This window comes from Heterodontus francisci, chromosome 7 (assembly GCF_036365525.1).
Source record: "Heterodontus francisci isolate sHetFra1 chromosome 7, sHetFra1.hap1, whole genome shotgun sequence".
NCBI classification, from domain to species: domain Eukaryota; kingdom Metazoa; phylum Chordata; class Chondrichthyes; order Heterodontiformes; family Heterodontidae; genus Heterodontus; species Heterodontus francisci.
The window spans coordinates 74,585,193-74,606,019 of record NC_090377.1 but is presented as its reverse complement, the minus strand read 5'-3'; the positions used below and the strand labels follow the sequence as shown (position 1 = coordinate 74,606,019).

Sequence of the window (20,827 nt, the reverse complement as noted above, 5' to 3'; positions counted from 1 at the left end):
GTGATTATATATGACTTCCCGCTGAACATAAATAAATCCATACTCAGCCTTTACCACGGTCTGGTTGGAAACTGTGTGGTTAACAGGGGTTCACGTTGTTCTGGTCTCTGTACTGCACATGTCTGACAGTTTTGAATCACATTCTCAATATCCTTAGATATTCCAGGCCACCATACCTAAGATTGTGCCCTTGCTTTGCACTTGGTAATACCCAAATGGCCTTGGTGTAAATGATCTAAGATCTCTGATCTCAGTGGACTAGGAATGACTAGCCTGTCTGACTTGTGTCTTGAAGTCTCTGTAGAACCGTTCGAACTCTTTGGTCATGTTTCTGTACTGACTGCCCATGTATCAGGATGTCATCCATGTGACAAATAACTCCTTTGAGCTCTTCTAAGATGTTAGACGTGGACCCTTGAAAGATCTCTGGTGCAGAAGTTATTCCAAACTGTAACCTATTAAAACAGAATCTCCAGAATGGCATTATAAATGTAATCTGTAATCTTGTGGTCTCATCTAGGGGTACCTGGCAAAACCCACTATTGACATTGAGTTTTGTAAACGGGGCTCTGAGAGAGTTTAGCTAAGCTGTCATCAACTGTGGACATTGGTTGAATTTGATGCACGACTGCTTTGTTGAGCAGAGTTCCATTCTGTTTTGGGACAGGTACCATGGCTGAACACCATTCCATTGGTTGTGTTACAGGAGAGATAACACCCATCATTATCATCTCTTCCAATTGGTCTTGAACTTGGCTTAATAATGGATGAGGTATCTTTCTGGGTGTAAAGATACACACTGGCATGGCCCCTTCCTTGAGTGTGAATCTGTAATCCATCTTGAGTCTTTCGAGCCCTGTGAACAGCTTTGGGTATTCTGCTTGCTTGACTTCGTCTATCTTCTTGATCAATTGTAGGTCTAAGCGTGCTTTTCTATTCAGTAAGGAAAATTCTTGATTATGCAAGACATATAAGATCTCCACGATTTGTCTCCCTCTGTTGGAGAGTTGCTTGCAGTTTGCCTTTTACTTTCAGTTGTGTCCTGCCTGGACCATGCAACTGTGTATCCACTGGTTGTCGGCAATGTCTCATCAACTATGACTCTTGGTTTGACAGAACTGCGACACTACATATAAACATACGAACTAGGAGCAGGAGTAGGCTATTTGGCCCCTCAAGTCTGCTCCACTATTCTATAAGATCATGGCTGTTTTCTCTTTCCTTCCTTTCATGGGAAGTGGTCTAACATTTGCCAACTTCCAATTTGATAGGACCTTGGACCTCTGAGAATCTTGGAACATGCTCTCTCCCATGTTATGCCATTATTCAGTCTTTTTCCATGTCAGAGTGACTTGTACAAGGACTTCCAGCACCAGCTCCAGCCACAACGTACCTTCCCTTTAAGAGGCTCTAACTTGTGCCAGCCTGCCTTGATTTTGGGCCCCCTGCTGAGGCGTGCAGCTACTCAATAGATAGTTAGCGCAGGCTGCATGCTTACAATCATGGTAATGAGCAGGTAGCACCAAATTGATATATTGGTCTAGTTATGTACAACTGCATCATGTTGAATGGGCACAGGGTAATTGCACGTAGCGAACCCTGCGCCCCTTTTCGGGGGCTGCCCAGTTTAGCCTCTGTTTACAACTAGCAATATTTTTATATAACAATCTTTGTAAATCATAAATTATGTCTGCACTATTATTGTGATTTAAATATGGTCAAAACTACATTAAGAATGAAAAATGAAATTGCTCAATGATAAAACACTGTTGGATAAATCATTTACTTTTTCACCTATTCAAAAAGCTAGCGACAGTGATATGTCTGATAACTCACTTCATTTATTATTGACAAAATATTAATCTTAAACACCCATGCAAACCAGCACACATCAGTCTTGCATCTAACACTCGTATCGATTTAATGAGGAACTGTGAACATGGCTTCTCCAAGCCTGTTCACGCCTCTGGGTCTTGGAGGTAGTAAATGGTCTTTCCAAATAAGTCAAAAACATTGCATTTCTTTTTATACAATTTTCTTTATGATCATCTTCTTGCTGAATGCAACATTAGCTGGTATTTTATGACCATCCAGTTGTTTAAACAGATTGCCACATAAAAATGAGGGCCTCATGCCTTTTCACAACATACTGTTACTTCCTATCATTGCTTTCACTGAGCCATAGCTTTGTTGTAAACAACCTTTGATGTATGCTTATAGCAATATATTACTTTTATATTGCAGCAATCTCTTTCTCTTGCACTACCTTTTCTGTAATAAAAGGTCACCCAATTGCCCAGTTAAGATTGGGCCCTATGTGTTTCAATCTTAATAACTCTTTAAGTTCAATATTATCTACCTAGCTTATTTATTTATATGTGCCTATCATTACACTACAATGTCCTTGCTCTTGAAATTTATCCTTCTCCAATAATATCAGCATCATTGAGGGGAAAGGAGGGGCTTTTTGAGAACATACATTGAATTAATGCTGTGTACCTTACTATTCTTTCTTTATTAGAAATAAAAGTACTGTAAAAGCAAATCAATATTCTTACACACACTATGACCAATCTCTAACCCTAGTTGGTCTAGTTATGTACAAAAAGGGAATAGAATTCAACATAGATATTTCGGTCATCAGCTTCAATTTTTTGAGATATTTATATATGTGCCATCAATGACTTAGTCTACAACAGATTGAGTTTAACAAACCATATGAACTATAATTGGTTAATTATGTAATAATTTAGCATGTTTGTTAACTTAATGTCTTTTGTTATAATGTTATTGTTCTGTTACTGTTTTATAGTGCTTTTGCTGTTTTCTAGGTCCTAATGCGTGCTCTGAGAGATTTTAATCTGCCAAAAATTGTTACCAATGATGTTCCCATTTTTCTGGGTCTGATTGGTGATCTTTTTCCATCATTGGAGGTGCCACGCAAGAGAGACATAGATTTGGAACAGATGGTGCGTCGGTCCATTTCAGAACTGCACCTGCAGCCAGAGGACAACTTCATATTAAAGGTTGAAATAATAGCTTTATGCTTAGTTTATCAAAAATCTAAATGAGCTGATTAAAGGTTGTAATGTTCACTGTTGTAAAATGTGTGTCAAGGCCTGCATTTCTAACAGCTGGCTAATGTTTTTACCAAGCCAAACCATGAACATAAACTAACAAACATTCCACCTATATTGAACCTACTAAATCTGTTCTCTGCATTTTCTCTAGGCAGTGGGGTAACTTATTTGTTGCTTAGTTTGTATAATTAGTGTCTTGATTAAAATGTATTCCTGTAAATTTGCTTCTAATCTTGGTAGTTCAATTATATGAAAGAGGCACATGAAATTTATTTAAGTAGGCTTTCGATGCATTTAAAACAAAACTTTAAAAATTGTAAAAGCTCACAAATATGCTTGAAGAGTATGCAGCCTTTTCTTGACAACCCCGTCTTTGAATCCCTCTCCCACCCTGGCATCCACTTCCTTGTATTTTCGATCACCATCTCCAGTGCTCCCAAATCCTGCAACAGGCTATTATGCTGTCTATGGATTTCTTCCAGATTCAATGCTGTCTGGTATTTCTCCTGAACTTGATTTGCTCTCTGTTAATTGTATATTAATTGTATGTAGGTGGTGGACATTAACTGGGAATTCACTTGTGCACCTGTAAATAGGAACATACTGAAACTGTGGTTGTTGGGTTAGGAGGTGCATGTTTGTCATGTGCATCTCTATAAATAAGTGATTATAAAAGTGTGTAAAGATTGGCTCCAATTCTATCCTTCATCACCTGGTTATCTGAAGTATAATATGGTAGTAACGGATGGTTGCCTAAAGATGAAGGTTGGAAGCTAAGAAAAAGAATACAGACAGAAAACTAAAATCCCAGTGGCCATTGTGGAAAGTGGCAGAAAGCAAGTGTACATTGTCAGGGTATGATTACCCTTCCATGTTCTTGGAATCTGAATCATATGACCAGTGGAGGAAAGAAGTGGATATGTGGATACGGGTTATGTCCCTTCCAAAGAGAAAGCAAGGTATGGGCTTGGCATTGTTGCTTCCGACAAGAATTAAAATAAGAAATAAAGTATTTTGTGAGATTGATGCCCGTCAGTTGGACTGTTATGAAAGTTTGGACGTTGTTTAGAATTCTTGGATGAAAATTACAAGAAGGACTATTTGCTAAATGCCTATGAGGCATGGACAGAATTTGATAGATTTGGAAAACAGGTGGTCAATCCATGGAAAAATATATCATGGACTTTAACAGATTGTATAAAAGATTGATGAAATTCAATTTGGGGATCCCTGGATTGGTACTAGTGTTTAAATTACTGGTTGTACTAGGGTTTCTCACATAAACAGGCCTTTGGTTCTCACTGATGTTTGGTTTTCGGAGAAGGAGACCGTGGTGGATCAGCTTTAAAAAAAATTCCTGATGGTACAGTCATTTCCTTCAGCTGTCATGGAACAAATGAAACATTCCGCAGTGACACAAAGAACAGAACAATCAATGATTGCCAGATTTCAAAATAGTTCAAACACAGGCATCAATACAATGGAAGGATTAAAGACAGGCAGAATGAGGATGAAAACAGATGAAAGCAGATCTGGCTATTACAGCAGAAGACAAAATTGGAAAAAAAAAATAGTGAATGAATCCCATGAATGCTCAAGGAAAAGTTAATAGGTGCTTCAGGTGTGATTTGAAGTATCAAAAGACTCCACCACATCCTACTGTATGCCTTCCATTGGCATGTGACTTTAACGAGGTTGTTGCCAGGGATCTAAAGGTGTGGGACAAAGACAGAAATATTTTCAGTCTACATTTTATAGACCTGGCAGCCAGATTCTGTCTTTCTACATTAATCCGTAAGAAGGACAAAAAGTGATTCTCGACAAGATCATGGAGAAATGGATAGAGACCGGACTTGGGGAACCAACTAAGTTTCTGACTGATAACAGAGGGGATATGCCTATGACGAGTTCAGAGACATGTGTGAAACTATGAACATCATGGCCGTGAATACCGCAGTTAAAAGTTCTTTTAGCAATGGAGCTTGTGAAAGGAATTATGCAGTGATCGATAAAATGCTGCATAAAATCTTAACTGCTCAACCAGACTGCAAGTTGGCAACTATGGGCAATTCATGCAAAGAATTCAATTCAGATGGTTGGAGAATGTAGTGCCTGTCAATTAGCCTATTGGGAAAAATCCAAATTGCCTTCTGTGCTGTGTGATAGTCCTCCTGCTGTCGAAGGTATTACAAATAGCTCAATTTTTTCTGCACTTTTGAATGCTTTACATGCAGGGAGACATGCTTTCATCAAGGCTGTGGTCTTGGACAAAATTTGGAGAGCTCCGAGGCATTCTATAAGACCATCCAGGACAGAATTTAATTCAGGAGATTTGGTGTATTTATAAAAGAAAGGGTCATAGGGAATGGAAAGGCCCTGATAAGGTAATAGGCTGTGATGGTTTAAGGGCTGCATAGTAGTCATGTTGATTGATCATGTCGCTCAGAACAGTGCTATCGCATCCAAAGGCCAATTGCCCAGAGTGGGTCTTTGGGTGACATATATTGCAGAGGGGTCTAATGAATGGAGGGAGATGACAATAGTGGGATGAACAGGAACAGCTACTGGCAATTTCTAATAGAGGGTTTGGAAGTGTCTCTTGTATCGGAAAACGATCATGAACCAGAGATAGAGCTTCCGATAGTACGAAAGGGAGATCACACGGTAAAAGTCCCGACAGACTTCAAAGTGCAAGTAGAGGCATAGCTTGAATAGATTATAAAATGAAATGAAGGCTGCATAACAGTCTCGCAAGAAGCAGAAGTCCTCATGACCATGCAGTTTTGGTGTCTGCCAATAAACTTGAGGATAAACTAATAAGAGAGGCAAAACAAAATAGTTGCGGAGAGTTTGGAGTTTATTCTGAGGTGCCAGATAGGAGACAGCCAGCCTTGTCACACAGATAAATTTGTACAGAAAAAGTCTTTGCAGATGGGACTTGTATGGCTAAAGTGAGGCTAGTTGTGAGGGGTTTTGAAGGGTGACTGGATGATACAGATGTTAAAGTGGACTCTCCCACAGCTGGAAAAGTAATCTTAAATTTTTTTTAGCTCTTTTGACTGCATATTCATGGGAGTGTAGATCATTCGGCATAAAAGCCACATTTCTGCAGAGTGATACTTTTCAGAGAGAAGTGTTTCTGAAACACCCAAAGAGGCAGCAGATGCAGAAGGAAAACTATGGAAACTAAACAAATGTATCTGCAGCCTTAATGATGCTTCCAGGGTGTGCTATTTTTCGGTGAGATCTGTTTTGCTGAAAATAGGTTGTGTTCAAATAAAAGTGGATCCCACAATGTTTTTTTTGTACCATAAAGGAAAGGTTTCAGGCATCTTCATGATGCATGTTGATGATTTCTAATGGGGAGGTACTGTGGAATTTAGGAAATGTGTTATTAAAAAGATTAGTATAGACTTTAAGCTTGGGAGTCAGCCTTGTGGGGCTTTTAAATATATTGGTTTAGATATTAAGCAGAGTAGGCGTAGAATAACTTTAAATCAACAATTCTATTTAGAGCATATTACTGCTCTCCTGGTTAATTATGCTAGGTCATCACAGAAAGATGATGTTGTAGCTAAAGAAGAGATAGAGCGATTGCGAAGCTTTGTTTGAAATTTAAACCAGGCAGCTTGACTCTGATTGGTCAAGACATTGCCCTGAGGAATAGGCCAGTGAATGGCTGTCACTTATTTAGTTTAGCTGAAACAGGCGCAATGTGTGTACATGTGTGTAAATTTCAAACAAAGCTTGGCAATTAACTGTCAGTCACCATAAACGGGTGCATTCTCCATGGCAATGCCAACCAATCAGCACTCTCTTCTCATACAATATAAATTTGTTGCTTTCCCTTGCATTGGTATTCTTGTAAATTGTCCTGATGAGTGCAAGACAAAAAGCTTTGCCAAAATGTCTCTGTATATGAATTGTATTTGTTTGCAAGTGGTGGGCATTAACTGGGGATTAATTTGTGTACCTATAAATAGGAACAGACTGGAACTGTAGTTGTTGAGAGAGAAGGTGTATGTTTGTAATGTGTATCTCCGAAAATAAATGATTATAAAAGTATGTAAAGATTGGCTCCAATTCTATCCTTCACCACCTGGCTTTCTGGAGTATAATACTCGCCTTGTTATTTCACTCCTCTTTGCATGATGGAAAGCTAGAATATCCTACATATCCTGCTGAGGATTCCTCGCTGGTGTTTTCCACATTTCTACTCGCTTGTCCACAATTTCCTTCTTATTTAATGTGTGAATAATAGAGGACTGGTTCATGCACAAGCAGAAAACCTTCACCACTGTCTTTCAGAATCACACTATAGCCTCTTTTTCATTGTCTCTCTTTATCTTGCATTCTTTGTGTGAACATGAAGTGGGAGCGAACGGACCAACTGTGAAATATATATTTTTTGTCTTTGTTTTCTGTTTACTGGAAAGGTTTTTTCTCAAAAGATTTTAAAAAATTGAATTTTGACAACTCTATTAGCAGAGCAGGCCAACTGTTTTAATCTTTGTTTGAGAAGCTAATAATGCTATCCGATTGTGAACATTTCTCTTAATAACAGCTGTATTAGTCACAGATTAATATTACAGTCAGCAACTACAAATTGTTGTGTTTTTGCAAATGGGTCAAAAGCTCTTTTCCTCAGGGCTACTCGCCACCATGTCTTTGGAACCATTTACAGATATAAATGAAGTTTCTGCCAAAGTTACAGAGGTGAAGCAGGAAAATCCCTGAGGAAATTCACCCACTGTCCCATTATGCTACAGATAGTAGGTTTGTTCTGATAAGTGAAGTTGTCTATTTCATTAGTTTAGTTGTCAACCTTTCATGATTGTTGTTTATGTTTGTGTCAGGCTATGCAACTAGAGGAGCTGTTGGCAGTGCGACATTCAGTTTTTGTTGTGGGTGTTGCTGGAACTGGCAAAAGCCAGGTAAGTGAAGGTACTCCAGTTGTATCACAAATCTAAAGTGTTACGACCAGGTGAGAAAGGTGTCTAGGGTTCCCTTTCAGCCTTCACCTGGTCTTACCGTAACAGGGTTTAATTTTAAACACACTGTTTTTTTTAGCTCCCCCTTAGTGAATCTTTGTTCACTAACTTCCAATTATAAGGCAAAGAAACTTAGCCAAACAGGTTTTCTTAGGTTTAAAGAAAAAAGGTTGAACTTTTTTAAACTTAAACTCTTATTCGGTTTGCACCTACGGATATGCGACATGAACACACTAGCATGCATACGCAATACACACATGCGGATCGAGGCAGAAAAGAGCAGAAGAAAGAAAGTGGAAAGGTTTGAGGCAATATCTGAAGATTGTTTTGGTTACTGTTCTTCAAACTCGCTGTAAAGTCCTTGATTGTAGGTAGGTCTTGCTTTTCGTTGGGGCCCAGTATTCTTCTTAAACCTTGTTCGATGTAGGAGACTTTTCTCTCTTGAAGTTCATGTGTCATCAGTGGATCCAGAGGCTTGCAAGAAAGAGATGGGAGCAGACAGGAGGGGTCTTCTCACTCCAGGAGCAAACAATCTATCTGAATTCAAACTGTTTGTACAATTCAGAAAATCCAGGTTGCTAAGCAGGTTAGTCATGTGACTAGCTGGTTTGCCCACGCCCATTTGTGTATTCAGCCATCTTAGTAGTCAACCTGGAATGTCTCTTCTTACACAGAATACCTGGTGATCAAAGTCCATTGTGGGTTCAATGGATCATGGAATAGCCCTTTGTCTCCACAAGCACTGTCTGTTAGTATGCAAATGTTTTTCCATCCTGATGATTTTTTTAACAAGTCCTTTCTTCACTCCAGCAACAGTTTAAAATCAACGTTCATATGACAAAATTAATATGCCTCATTCTTGGCAGGTGGGGGGTCTAGCATGACATAAAGGAATGTAGACCAAGTAGAACTGTGGTTCCTTAAGTACATAGATCTACCTTGTGCATGATGATTTTTCAATAAGAAAATTTAAAAACACATGTTTTGATGTTAAATTGTCACAAACACTCTCTACTATAGAATGTTAGGACAAGAGTTCATACTCAATTTACTATTAGTGAGCTCTTCATCTCAAGTAAGAGAAGCCATTCTGAAACCAGGCAGTTCCCACAGGGAAGTAGGGGAAATTGATGGACAAGTGAATCCAGTCTACTCTCATGCAACTCATTGGCTGGACTGAGACCAAAAAATGGCAGGGAAAGATTCAAGAAAGGGACAGAATTTAAACTTAATTTAAAAATGGGATTTTTTTTTGAATTCTTGAGGTCATTGAATAACTTGATCATCAGTAGGTTATGAGGGTTGCATCAACCGCTATGGAGCCGACCAATAAGTAGATAAATATTTTCCCAGGCTTACTTGCTCACATTTTGTTTTTTGCATCCATTACTTTAAGAAACCATTTCTTGTAATTAACAGCCTTGGGTCTTGTGCATTTTTATGTTCTGTTTGCATATTACTTCGTCTTAGAGGGATCCAACAAATTCTATCCCGTATAGAACAGCCATTAAAATATGCAGAATTTGATTCCTTAAGATATGTACTCTCAGTTTTATTCTGCCTAAATTTAAGAATGTTTCCTCAAGATTTGTGAATTAGTATGCTTTGCCAATAATTTCTTTGTTTCCTGCTAAATGTGTACTATGCCTCATGAACAATTATTAAACTGGCTGGACTGGATTGGCAGCAAGGCAAAATATGCAGTCAAATTAATTTTCAGCCTGCAGAAGAATAAGACACAGCTGACTTTAACAATGGGCTTCATTTAAATCCCACTGCTGACTTCCTACCCAGTCAGGAAGTGGCAGAAAATTGCATGTGTTCATGGTATGGAGGGGATTCCAAAGTTTGACATCACTGTGGAAGGGGAACCTGGGCTTTGGAAGAACAATGGAGATAGGACCTGAAGCTTGGAAGAACTTGAGGCCCTTGTGCACAAGCAACTCAAAACCTCCCATACTCGAGGGATGCTTAAGTTAAAGGAGACCATCAGTCTGAGCTGGAGTTGAGACCAGGTGAAGAAACAGTGTCTAATACTACTGCACCAGTCTCCCAAGGCCATAAAGAATCAATGAAAGTCATAAGTCAATGCCAAAGAATCTATAGAAATGTATTCTGTAGCTACAAAATTATAAACAATATGACTGCACTTGTCTAATGCCTACAGATATTAAGAACTCTTCACCGGACGTATGCCAACATGAAGTTAAAGCCAATGTGGTGTGACATAAACCCCAAGGCTGTGACCACAGATGAGCTATTTGGATTTTTGCATCCCGCTACACGTGAATGGAAAGATGGTAAGTAAAATGAAATTGTAAAATTAAGCTTTTGAATAAAACAGAGACAATAGTGATATTTTAAATCTCAAATTGTCATTGGATGAATGTAACTTTCCATTGAGAATTATCTACCCTAATTATTCAGTGGGTAAAAGTATTTCTGCTTCTCAGAATAAATCCTCGTCTTTATTGTGCATCTGTCAAAATGAAAGGCTATTTCAAATTTTGCACTATTTATTGTTTTGGTGCAACTAATATCATTGGCAACAGAAACTGCGTACAAATGTGCATTCTTGAGAACAAGTTTATCACTATCTTGTCAATTCTTTGGGACCTAATAAAGTGAAGGAAATTCTTGCTAAAGAAATTGCTATGTTGGGAAAATCAATTCAAATTTGAAGTATTTCTGTGTGATTTTGAAAATAAACTTTTGATGATCATTGGAAATTGTCCTTGACTGCTACAGAAATCCTGTCTTCTACTACATCTTCACATCAAAACAGAAAAATACAGCTACAATGAGTTAAAAGCTAAGTAATTCCAAGCTAAATAAGACCAAAAAAAAAGGGTTTTGCAGCTGTGCTAAACAATGAATATACATTCCTTAAGGAATAAACGCCACAGGAAAAGTGGTCCATCTGTGGCTGACAAGAGAAGTTAAAGATAGTATTAGATTAAAGGAAGAGGTTTCTAATGCTGCTAAAAAGAGTAATAGTAAGCCTGGGGAAGGGAGGATTTTAGAATTAAGCAAAAGATGACCAAGAAATTGATAGAGACAGAAAGTAGAATATTAGAGTTAAACTAGCAAGAGACATAAAAACAAATTGTAAAAGTTTATATAGGTATGTAAAAAGGAAGAGTTTAGCAAAAGTAAATGGGTGTCTTACAGGCACAGACAGAAGAAATTATATTGGGGAATAAGAAAATGGTAAAGACATTAAACAAATACTTTGGGCAGGATTTCCCCTCCAGGGTCGGGAAACCCATGCCAGAACTGTTTCCAGGTCCCAAACATGCCCCAGTGGGGGGTGGGTAGGGGGGTGAGTAGTCACAGCCCATGATTTTTGCAGAGGCAGGCTGCTAATTGGTTGGAGGGTGGGTTGAATGGCCAATTAGCAGCTTCGAGTGCGGGATGCAGGCGGGACTATTCAAGTGTGGGCCGCATTTAAAGGCATCATGGCATCCATTACTCCTGCTGCCATTTGAAAGGAAAAATGCAATCACCAGGGAGTCAGGAGGAGAGGTTGAGGCCTGGATCTGGGGCAGGGCAGCTCCTTGATTCTCTGATGCTGAACTCGAGGTTCTCCTGGAGCCTGTGAGGAAGAGTGGTAGGAGAAGGCCACCCAGCCAAACAAAACTGGCAGGGACAGTCAGCAGAAGTGTCATCCGTAGGAACTGGGTCCAGTGCAGGTAAAGGTTCAATGACCTTATTGGTTCTGGCAAGGTGAGTGCAATGCCCAATCCTGATGACAAGCCTCTGGGTATTCAATCTGACAGACACACCAGCTGAGGAGCCTGAGGGTGCATGCTGCTCCTGCACATGGGAGATATGTGTGCCCAGGATATTTACTGACCCTTCATCAAGGTTCAGAGCCCTCGCGCCGTTGAGGACTTGCCAGCATCGATACATGCAACTTCTTTTGTATATGAGCCACTGGCATTGGTCAGAGAGGCCAGAAGTACCTCTTCTCTCTTTCTTCTTGTCCTTGCAGGAGAAAAGGGGACACAAACAAGGAGAGGGCTCTGACTGGAGGAGGGAGGCATGGAAATCATAAGGAACATGTTGGGGTAGGACAGATGGACATAGCTGATGGAGAGAGTGAAAAGATATTGCATTCTGTAGATGAAGGGGGTGGAGTGCACTCCTCCCTGTCCAGCAGCGTGCCAAAGACTCAGCTGCATTGGGAAGCCTCAGCACTGCAGAGGCTTCTGCTGTCAAAGGCTACTTCTCATGATCTCATCTTGCGTCTTCCACAGGTCCTGACGTGGAGGGGGGAATGCCTGAGTCCTGTCATAGCACCAGGGCCATTGCCAGAGACCTAAACAGCCGAGCCAGCACCATCACATCTCACAGGCGCACCCTCTACAAAGGCAGATACAGTCACATCAGTGGATCCTCACACATGCTTAAATAGGGTGGTACTGGTTGAAGAGCATGGCACTAGTAAGCAGGAGAAGGTGAGAGAGACAGAGGCAGCTGTGGGCAGTCCCCCTCAGAGAATGAAGGACAGACACAGCCATGGTCAGCTGGACTCAGATGCAGGACCTCAGGAATAACAGGAAAGGATGATCTACCTAGACCAGCAACAGATGTGCTCCCACATGTCAGAGTTCCCTGAGGCAGTGTGGGGTCATGGGCTGAGAATGAAGGGTGTCCATTCACCTCACGTGCGCTGCCATGGCTCAGGGCTTTGAACACATGAGCTCCTCCATTGAAGCTAACCTCATGAAGAGCCATATGCGGCATCACTTGGAGTGGATGCAGGAACAGCACACTTACATTCACAGAATGCATGCAACACTCTGTAGCATTACCTGGTCAGTGGTGCTGATGGTGCAAAGATGTTTGGAGTGGATGCCAGTTGCGCCCCAGCTGGTGCTCCCTTCCAGCCATCCAGAGTGCCAGCCAAGGGCTGAGGCAATCACCAAGGAGGATGAGGTTGCCATCCCTCATGGGGCGGCATCATCATCATCGGCCTCCTTGGCCTCTCTGACTCAGGGACCATTTATGCAGCAGGGCCTGTGACGGAGGCTGCTCCTGTATTGATGCCGGTGTAGCAGCCTCTGGAGGTGCCCTCACTGGGACCACCACAATGAGGATGACCATCTCAGCTGAAAGCAGAGACACATGAGCAGGCTGCCTCTACCTCATCTAAGGCCACAAGGGAAGCACTGCATAGAAGTGGCCAAGAGCAGAGGCCACCTTAGCGGGCACAGGACTGAGTGGTTCACTGGGGTTTGCTCCACTTGTAAATGTGCACTTTGTAACTTTCGGAAGGCATTGTAAATATTGACACATGACACCAGATGTATGAGCTTCACTTCTTGAATGGCGAGACTGGAAAAGAAGGAAGAGGTGGTGAAGGAAGAAAGATCTTTGAATGAGTACAGTGAGACCTCTAGATAGATGTGCATCATTTCTTGCAGTAAGAGTGGATCTACTCCAGGCTGCATCTTCAATGGAAGTGCTCTCACAGACAGCTTAGAGTGACTTCCAGACCATGCTGTCCTCCTGGGTTAGAAGGGCTCTTCTGAAATGTGCCTGGATCAGATGATCCCTGATGTTGACGGCATCCTGACAAGACCCTCAAGTCCTGTGCCAGGTCTGGCCACTTCCTTGGGCAGCTGGGTCACCTTGGTGTTCTGCATCTTCCTGCTCCTAATCCTCTTCCTCTTCCACCTCCTGCTCCTCCTCTCCCTTCAATGAGTTGCGTCATTCCAGAGCCTCACCCTCTTCAAGGCCCACACCTCTCTGGTGGGCCATGTTATGGAGAGTGCAGCAGGCCACCACAATGCGCGAGACCCTTGCAGTGCGCCACTCAACCAGTCCAGGCATCAGAACTGCATCTTCAAACGCCTGAAGGTCTGCTCGATGGTGGTCCTTGTAAGAAGATGGCTGCGGTTATAGTGCCTCTGTGGCTCTGTCGCGGGGTCACAAAGGAGTGAGTGGCCATCTGTTCGAGGGATAACCCTTGTCCTCTAGAATCCATCCACAAGGTTTGGAGGGTGCAACAAAGAGTTGCGGCACCCTGCACCACCAAAGGATGAAGGAGTCATGGCAGCTGCCAGAAAAGCGAGCACATGCATGGAGGAAGCTCTTGTTGTGGTTGCAGACCAGTTGGATGTTGAGGGAGTGGAAGCCCTTCCTGTTGATGAATCTCACTGGCTGGTCGCTGGGTGCCTTGATAGCTACAAGGGGGAATCCAGTGATGGAGGCAAATTCCACTGCACTTGTGCCTGGAGGGCCCTATCTGTTTGAAATTGTATGAACTGCCTAGTTCTAGCAAAAAGGGCATCAGTGACCTGTGAGATGCAATGGTGTGCTGCTCCTTGCAAGATGCTACCAAGATTCACAGCTGATCCTTGGAAGGAGCCAGAGGTGAAGAAGTTCAAAGCCACAGTGATGTTGATGGCTACTGGCAGGGCATAGCGAGCAGTGGTGTGAGGTCTTCCACAAAGAGGGCACAAATCTCAGTGACCATTTGCCCGGACAGGTACTCCTGCGGCACTGGTTCTCTGACATGTTCACGTAGTTCCGTCTTTGGCGGTACACCCTATGCTGAGGGTATGGCCTCTGTTGCCTTCCTGCCCCTCTTCCCTCTCCTCTGCCCTCCTCATGCCTGTGAACTGTAATCCCAGCACCAGCTGTTGCCTTACTTGTGCTCAGTTGCACTCACAATAATGTCTGGAAGGCAAACCCCCTCCTCTTTTGCCCCCACGATGCCAGGAGGTTGATGACCCTGCACTGCCTAAGCGCGTACAGACCACTTTCCCCGCAAACTCTAAACACCTGATGGCACCAATGTGCCAATGGCTGAGTGCCCCTCTCAGTCGTGCTTCCTTTTATGGGCCCACGTAATATCATGGACTGGCTCCCCGCTGTGTTGCTATCTCCATGCACCTGGTCTGCCCCTGATCCAGCGTGCAACCCATGTGGCCGCACCAAACTCCCAAACAGGCCCTTAGCGAGCCAACAATGAGCTAGTTAACAGGATTAATTGGCCTCATTCCCAAATCAGGCAGGTTTCCAGGGCCTGCCTTCCCCTGTCTTGAGGAAAATCGCCAGCGGCAGGAACAATGATGTAAAACTGGCATGCCGGCTGGCAATGCTATTTTTAGCGTCCACCTGCCACTGTTCCCATCCTCATGGGGACCTAAAGATGCTGCCCTTTGTATCTGTCTTCATGGTAGAAGACACAAAATACATTCTGTAAATAGTGGTGAGCCAAGGGTCTAGTACGAATGAGAAAGTTAAAGAAATTAGTATTAGTAAAGAAATAGTACTGGAGGTATTCATGGAATTAAAAGCTGACAAATCTACTGGACCTGATGGCCTACATCCTAGGGTTTTAAATGAGGTAGGTACAGCGATAATGGATGTATTGGTTTTGATCCTCCAAATTCCCTAGATTATGGAATAGTCCCCATACATTGGAAGGCAGCAGTTGTAACCCCACTATCCAAGAAAGGAGGAAGACAGTTAGCCTGACATCAGTAATAAGGAAAACGCTAGAATCTATTATTAGGGTTGTGATAACAGGGCACTTAAAAAATCATAATTGGGCGGGGTCAACATGGATTTATGAAAGGAAATTGTGTTTAACAAATCTATTAGAGGGTTTTAATGTTGTAATTAGCAGGGTAGCTAAAGAGGAACCAGTGGGTGTCGTGAATTTGAATTTTCAAAAGACATCGATAAGGTGTCACACACACAAAACTGGGACTCATGGGATTGGGGGCAATATATTAGCATGGTGTAAGGATTGGTTAATGGTCAGAGAACAGAGAGTAGGATTAAACAGGTTATTTACGGGTTGGCAGGCTGTAACTAGTTGGGTACTGCTAAGACCAATGCTTGGGCGTCAACTATTTACAATCTACATTAATGACTTAGATGAGAGGACCAAGTGTAATGTACCCAAGCTTGCTGTTGATACAAATCTAGGTGAGAAAGTAAGCTATGAGGTGGACATAAAGAGGCTGCAAAAGAAATCAGGCTGGTAAAGTGATTGTTTATTCCTACTCTCTGTTTTCTGTCCATTAAACAATCTTCAATCCCATGAGTCCTAATTTTGTGTGATAACCGTATGTGTGGCACCTTATTGAATAATTTTTGAAAATTAGAACGCACTACATTCTAGAATGGTTCTCCCTTATCCATTCTTCTCATTAGAACTTCAAAAAATTCTAATAGATTTGTCAATATAAATCCGTGTTGACTCTGTGCAAACATGCTATGATTTTCTGAATGTCCTAATATCACGTTCCTAATAATAGATTCAAGCATTTTCTCCACTACTGATGTCTTTCTAACTGGCCTCTGGTTCCCTGTTTTCTTTCCCTCATTTCTCGAATAGTGGAGTTATATTTGCTATCTCCAATCCATGGAGACCATTCTAGAAACTAGGGAATTCTGGAAGATCAAAAATCAATGTATCCACCATTTCTGTAGCCGCCTCTTTTAAAACCCTATGATGTAGGCCATCGGGTCCAGTGGATTGTTGGCATTTGGTCCCATTAGTTTTTCCAGTACTATTTCTTTACTAATACTAATTTCCTTTTGTTCCTCATTCTTTCTAGATCCTTGGCTTCCCACTATTTCTGGAATGTTATTTGTGTCATCTATCATGAAGACAGATACAAAATATTGTTTAGTATCTCTGCTATTTCCTTATTACCTATTATAATTTTTCCTGTCTCTGCCTGAAAGGGAGCCACTTTTACTTTCACTAATATCTACCTTTTTATGTGCCTATAGAAACTTTTAAAATCTGTTTTTATGCCTCTTGCTAGTTTACTCTTGTATCCTATTTTCTCTTTCTTTATCAATTTCTTGGTCATCCTTTGCTGAATTCTAAAATCCTTCCGATCAGTGTTACTACCCTTTTTGGACACATTAGAAGCTGCTTTCTTTAATCTAGTACTACCTTTAACTTCTTGTTAGACCACTTTGCCTGTTGGGTGTTCATTCTTTAAAGAAATATATAACTGTTGCAAATTATAAATTAATTATTTAAATGTTTGCCATTGTTTATCTACCATCATATCTTTTCACCTGTCTTGTTTCCCAATCTACCTTAGTCAACTTACCCATAATACCTACAGTTCGCTTTGTTCAGATTTAAGACTCTAGTTTCAATCTTAACTAAATCACTCTCAAACTCAATATAAAATTCATCATATTATGATCACTCTTTCCCCAGAGGCTCCTTTACTACAAGGTTATTAATTAACCCTGTCTCATTGCACAACATCAAATCTAAAATAGTCTGTTCCCTATTGGTTATTTGACCATACTAATCTAGAAAACTACCTTGAATGCATTCCATGAATGCATCGTCCACACAGCATCCTAGGGGTTAACATTGACTAGAAAATTAACTGGACCAGCCATATAAATACTGTGGCTGCAAGAGCAGGTTAGATACTGGGAATTCTGTGGTGAGTAACTCACCCCCTGACTCCCCAAAATCCTGTCCACCAGCTACAAGGCACAAATCAGGAATGTGATGGAATGGAATACTCTCCCCTTGCCTGGATGAGTGTGGCTCAAACAAGGCTACGGGCTAAGTGCTGGAAAGTGGGATTCGAATAGTTTATGGCCAGCGCAGACACGATGGGCTGAAGGGCCTCTTTCTTTGCTGTATAACTCTATGACTCTGGGACTCAAGAAGCTCAACACCATCCAAGAGAAAGCAACCTGCTTGATCGGCAACCCATCCACCACCTTAAACATTCACTCCCTCCACCACCGGTGCACAGTGGCAGCAGTGTGCCATATACAAGATGCAGTACAGCAATATACCAAGGCTCCTTCGAAAGCATGTTCCAAACCCGTGACTCTATCACCTACAAGGACAAGGGCAACAGACACATGGGAACACCACCATCTGCAAGATCCCGTCCAAGCTACACACCATCCTGACGTGGAGCTATATTGCCATTCCTTCACTCGCTGCGTCAAATCCCTAACAGCAGTGTGGGTGTACCTACACCACATGGACTGCAGAGGTTCAAGAAGGCGACTCTTCGCCACTTTCCCAAGGGCAGTTAGGGATGAGCAATAAGTGCTGGCCTTGCCACATCCCATGAATGAATAAAAAAGAAATTATAGATTTTGTTTGCAAAATCGATATGGAGATTACAGTTCCCTATTATCACAGTATTAATCTTGTTACATACACCTCTAATTTCTTGAATTATACCTTTTCCGACACTACAGGTCGGATCTCACCAGCCCTCTGGGGACAGGCTGGGAGGCGGCAGGGATGGGGGACATAAAATGGCAAGGGAAGGTAGGGGTAGAGTCTCTGACACCATGGAATTTTACCAGTGGCGGGGAGGGTTAAGGATGGTATTCCTGCCCAGAGGCCAATTGAGGCCCTTAACTGGCCAATTAAGGGGAACAACGTAAGGGTCTCTTCCATCCCCCCTGGTATTTTACCAGCGGTGGGTTGGTGGGGGGGGGGGGGGGGCGGGGGGAGCCCTTCGCCATGTGAGAAGGTCACTCAGTAAAATCTTGCAGCCTTCTTGTGGGTTCGGGGTGAGGGGTTTGGCCCTCCTGATCGGGCACCCTGTGGCCCATAGAGCCACCTTTTCAGGAAGCCTCCCCCCGCCCTCATGACCAACCATCACCCCAACCCTCACGGGACCTGTCTTTCTGCACCCAGCAACCCCTACAAGCTTACCTTGATTCCAGGGCCAGCTCCATGCTGGCTGGTCTAGGCTATCTGCTCCCAGTGTTGCTGCTGAGACTGAACAGATGCCGGCCCTCTGATTGGTCAGCAGCTTTTGGAGGTGGGATCTCATCTTTTAATGGGACGGGAGCCCTGGTGCCGGGTAGTTAATTGTCTGAGTGCCAGAAAATGCTGCGGGGGATCCCCCGAATGGCCAAGGTGTTGTTGCCCCCGGCTTTCTGACCCGGCATCTCGACCCCTGCCGTAGGCACAAACTTCAGTCCCACACAACTCTTAGGGCACCACTAGTGTTTTCTGCCCCTTGTTGTTTCTTAGTTCCACCCAAACTGATTCTACATCTTGATTTTCCAAGCTAAGGTCCTTTCTCTCTACTGTCTTTATCCTATCCTTTATTATCAGGGCTTCTCTCCTCAACTTACATTTTGCCAATCCCTTCTAACAGTCACGTATTCTGGAATATTTAGTTCCCAACCTTGGTCACTCTGCAACTACGTCTCCATAATGGCTATTAGATCAAACCCATTAATTTCTATCTGTTGTATTAGTTCAACTATATTGTTGCAAACACTTCATGCATTCAAATATAGTGCCTTTAGCTTTAACTAAATTTCTGTTTTTTCCTGATGTACAACCTTGACATTTTCTCATAACTGCTTTTGAGTTTATCCTTTCCTGAGTCCTCCCACTATCCACTTTGTTAGTTTGAAGCCCTATCTACCACCAGGCCACTGGACCCAGCCTGGTTCAAGCGGAGCCCATCCCAATGGAACGGCTCCCTCTTTCCCCAGTAGTAGTGCAAGTGCCCTGTGAATTGAAACTGCAGACATCCATAACACTCTTTCAGCCAAGCATTTAACCTTTTTATCTGTTTATCCCTATGCCAATTTGCATGTAGCTCAGATAAAAAACCACACATTATTACCTGTGAGTTTCGGCATTTTAATTTCGACCCTAGCTCCTCAAACTCTCTCAGCAGAGCCTCAGTCCTAGTTCTACCTATGTTGTTGCTTTCTATGTGGACCATGACAACTGGATCCTTCCCATCCTACTACAAGTTCTTTTCCAGCTGTGAGAAGATATCTTCAACCCTGGCAGTCCCGGGCAGGCAACACAAACTTCGGTACTCGCAGTCTATCTATTCCCATGACTATACTGTCCCCTACCACTACTACATTCTTTTCCACTTCCCCTATTTGAATGGTCTCCTGTATCACGGTGCCAGGGCCAGTTTTCTCATCCAACCTGCAGACTTTTCCCTCATTCATACAGGCAGCAAGAGCCTTCTTGAGGATAAGGGCAAAGGCCAAGGCTCTTCCAGCACTCCACCTGGGGTCCCCCTACCCATCTGATTGCAATCATACCCTCCTGCCCCTGACCACTAACCAGACCTGTACCACTGCCTAACCTAAGGTGTGTTACCACCTCCTAGATCAGAGTGTCCAGGTGGCTCTTAAACCTTCCTGATGCCCCACAATGTCTGCACCTCAGACACCAGCTCAACAACTCTGAGCTGAAGTTCCTTGAGCTGCAGACATGCCTAAAGATGTGGTTGTTCAGCATCACCACAAACTCACAGAGGTTGTAGTTACTGCATATCACCAGCATTTCCAACCCTTGTTGTATATTTTTAGTTAATTAGAGTCGATGTATCGCAGCAACTGAGCTTTTTTTAGTTTTTAAACTGATTAATTGAACTAGTTTAAGTTATCGGTATGTTAAATTAAATATTTACCTGTAACTCACCCCGCCGCCCCTCCTTCTGCTGTGACGTCACTTTGTAATTTTTTTTCCTCTTGTGCCGCTCGCTGGCTCACAGACTGCCCTTCTCAGAGCTCCACTCTCGTCCTCGCCCTTTTCAGAGCTCCACTCTCCTCCTCACCCTTTTCAGAGCTCCACGCTCGTCCTCACCCTTTTCAGAGCTCCACTCTTGTCCTCACCCTTTTCAAAGCTCCACTCTCATCCACACCCTTTTCAGAGCTCCACTCTTGTCCTCGCCCTTTTCAGAGCTCCACTCTCATCCTCGCCCTTTTCAGTGTTCCACTTTCAGCCTTACCTTT

The 20,827-nt window shown here is 42.6% G+C and overlaps 1 protein-coding gene across 1 annotated transcript in view; it reads left to right on the top strand.

Moving 5' to 3' along the window:
* Positions 1-20,827, top strand: part of dnah9l (dynein, axonemal, heavy polypeptide 9 like) — a 563,466-nt gene that overhangs the window by 204,727 nt on the left and 337,912 nt on the right. Inside the window, exons 39-41 of the mRNA XM_068036275.1 lie at positions 2,832-3,026; positions 7,937-8,014; positions 10,239-10,371. Coding sequence (XP_067892376.1) covers positions 2,832-3,026; positions 7,937-8,014; positions 10,239-10,371 — 406 coding nt within the window. The remainder of the gene's footprint in view (positions 1-2,831; positions 3,027-7,936; positions 8,015-10,238; positions 10,372-20,827) is intronic.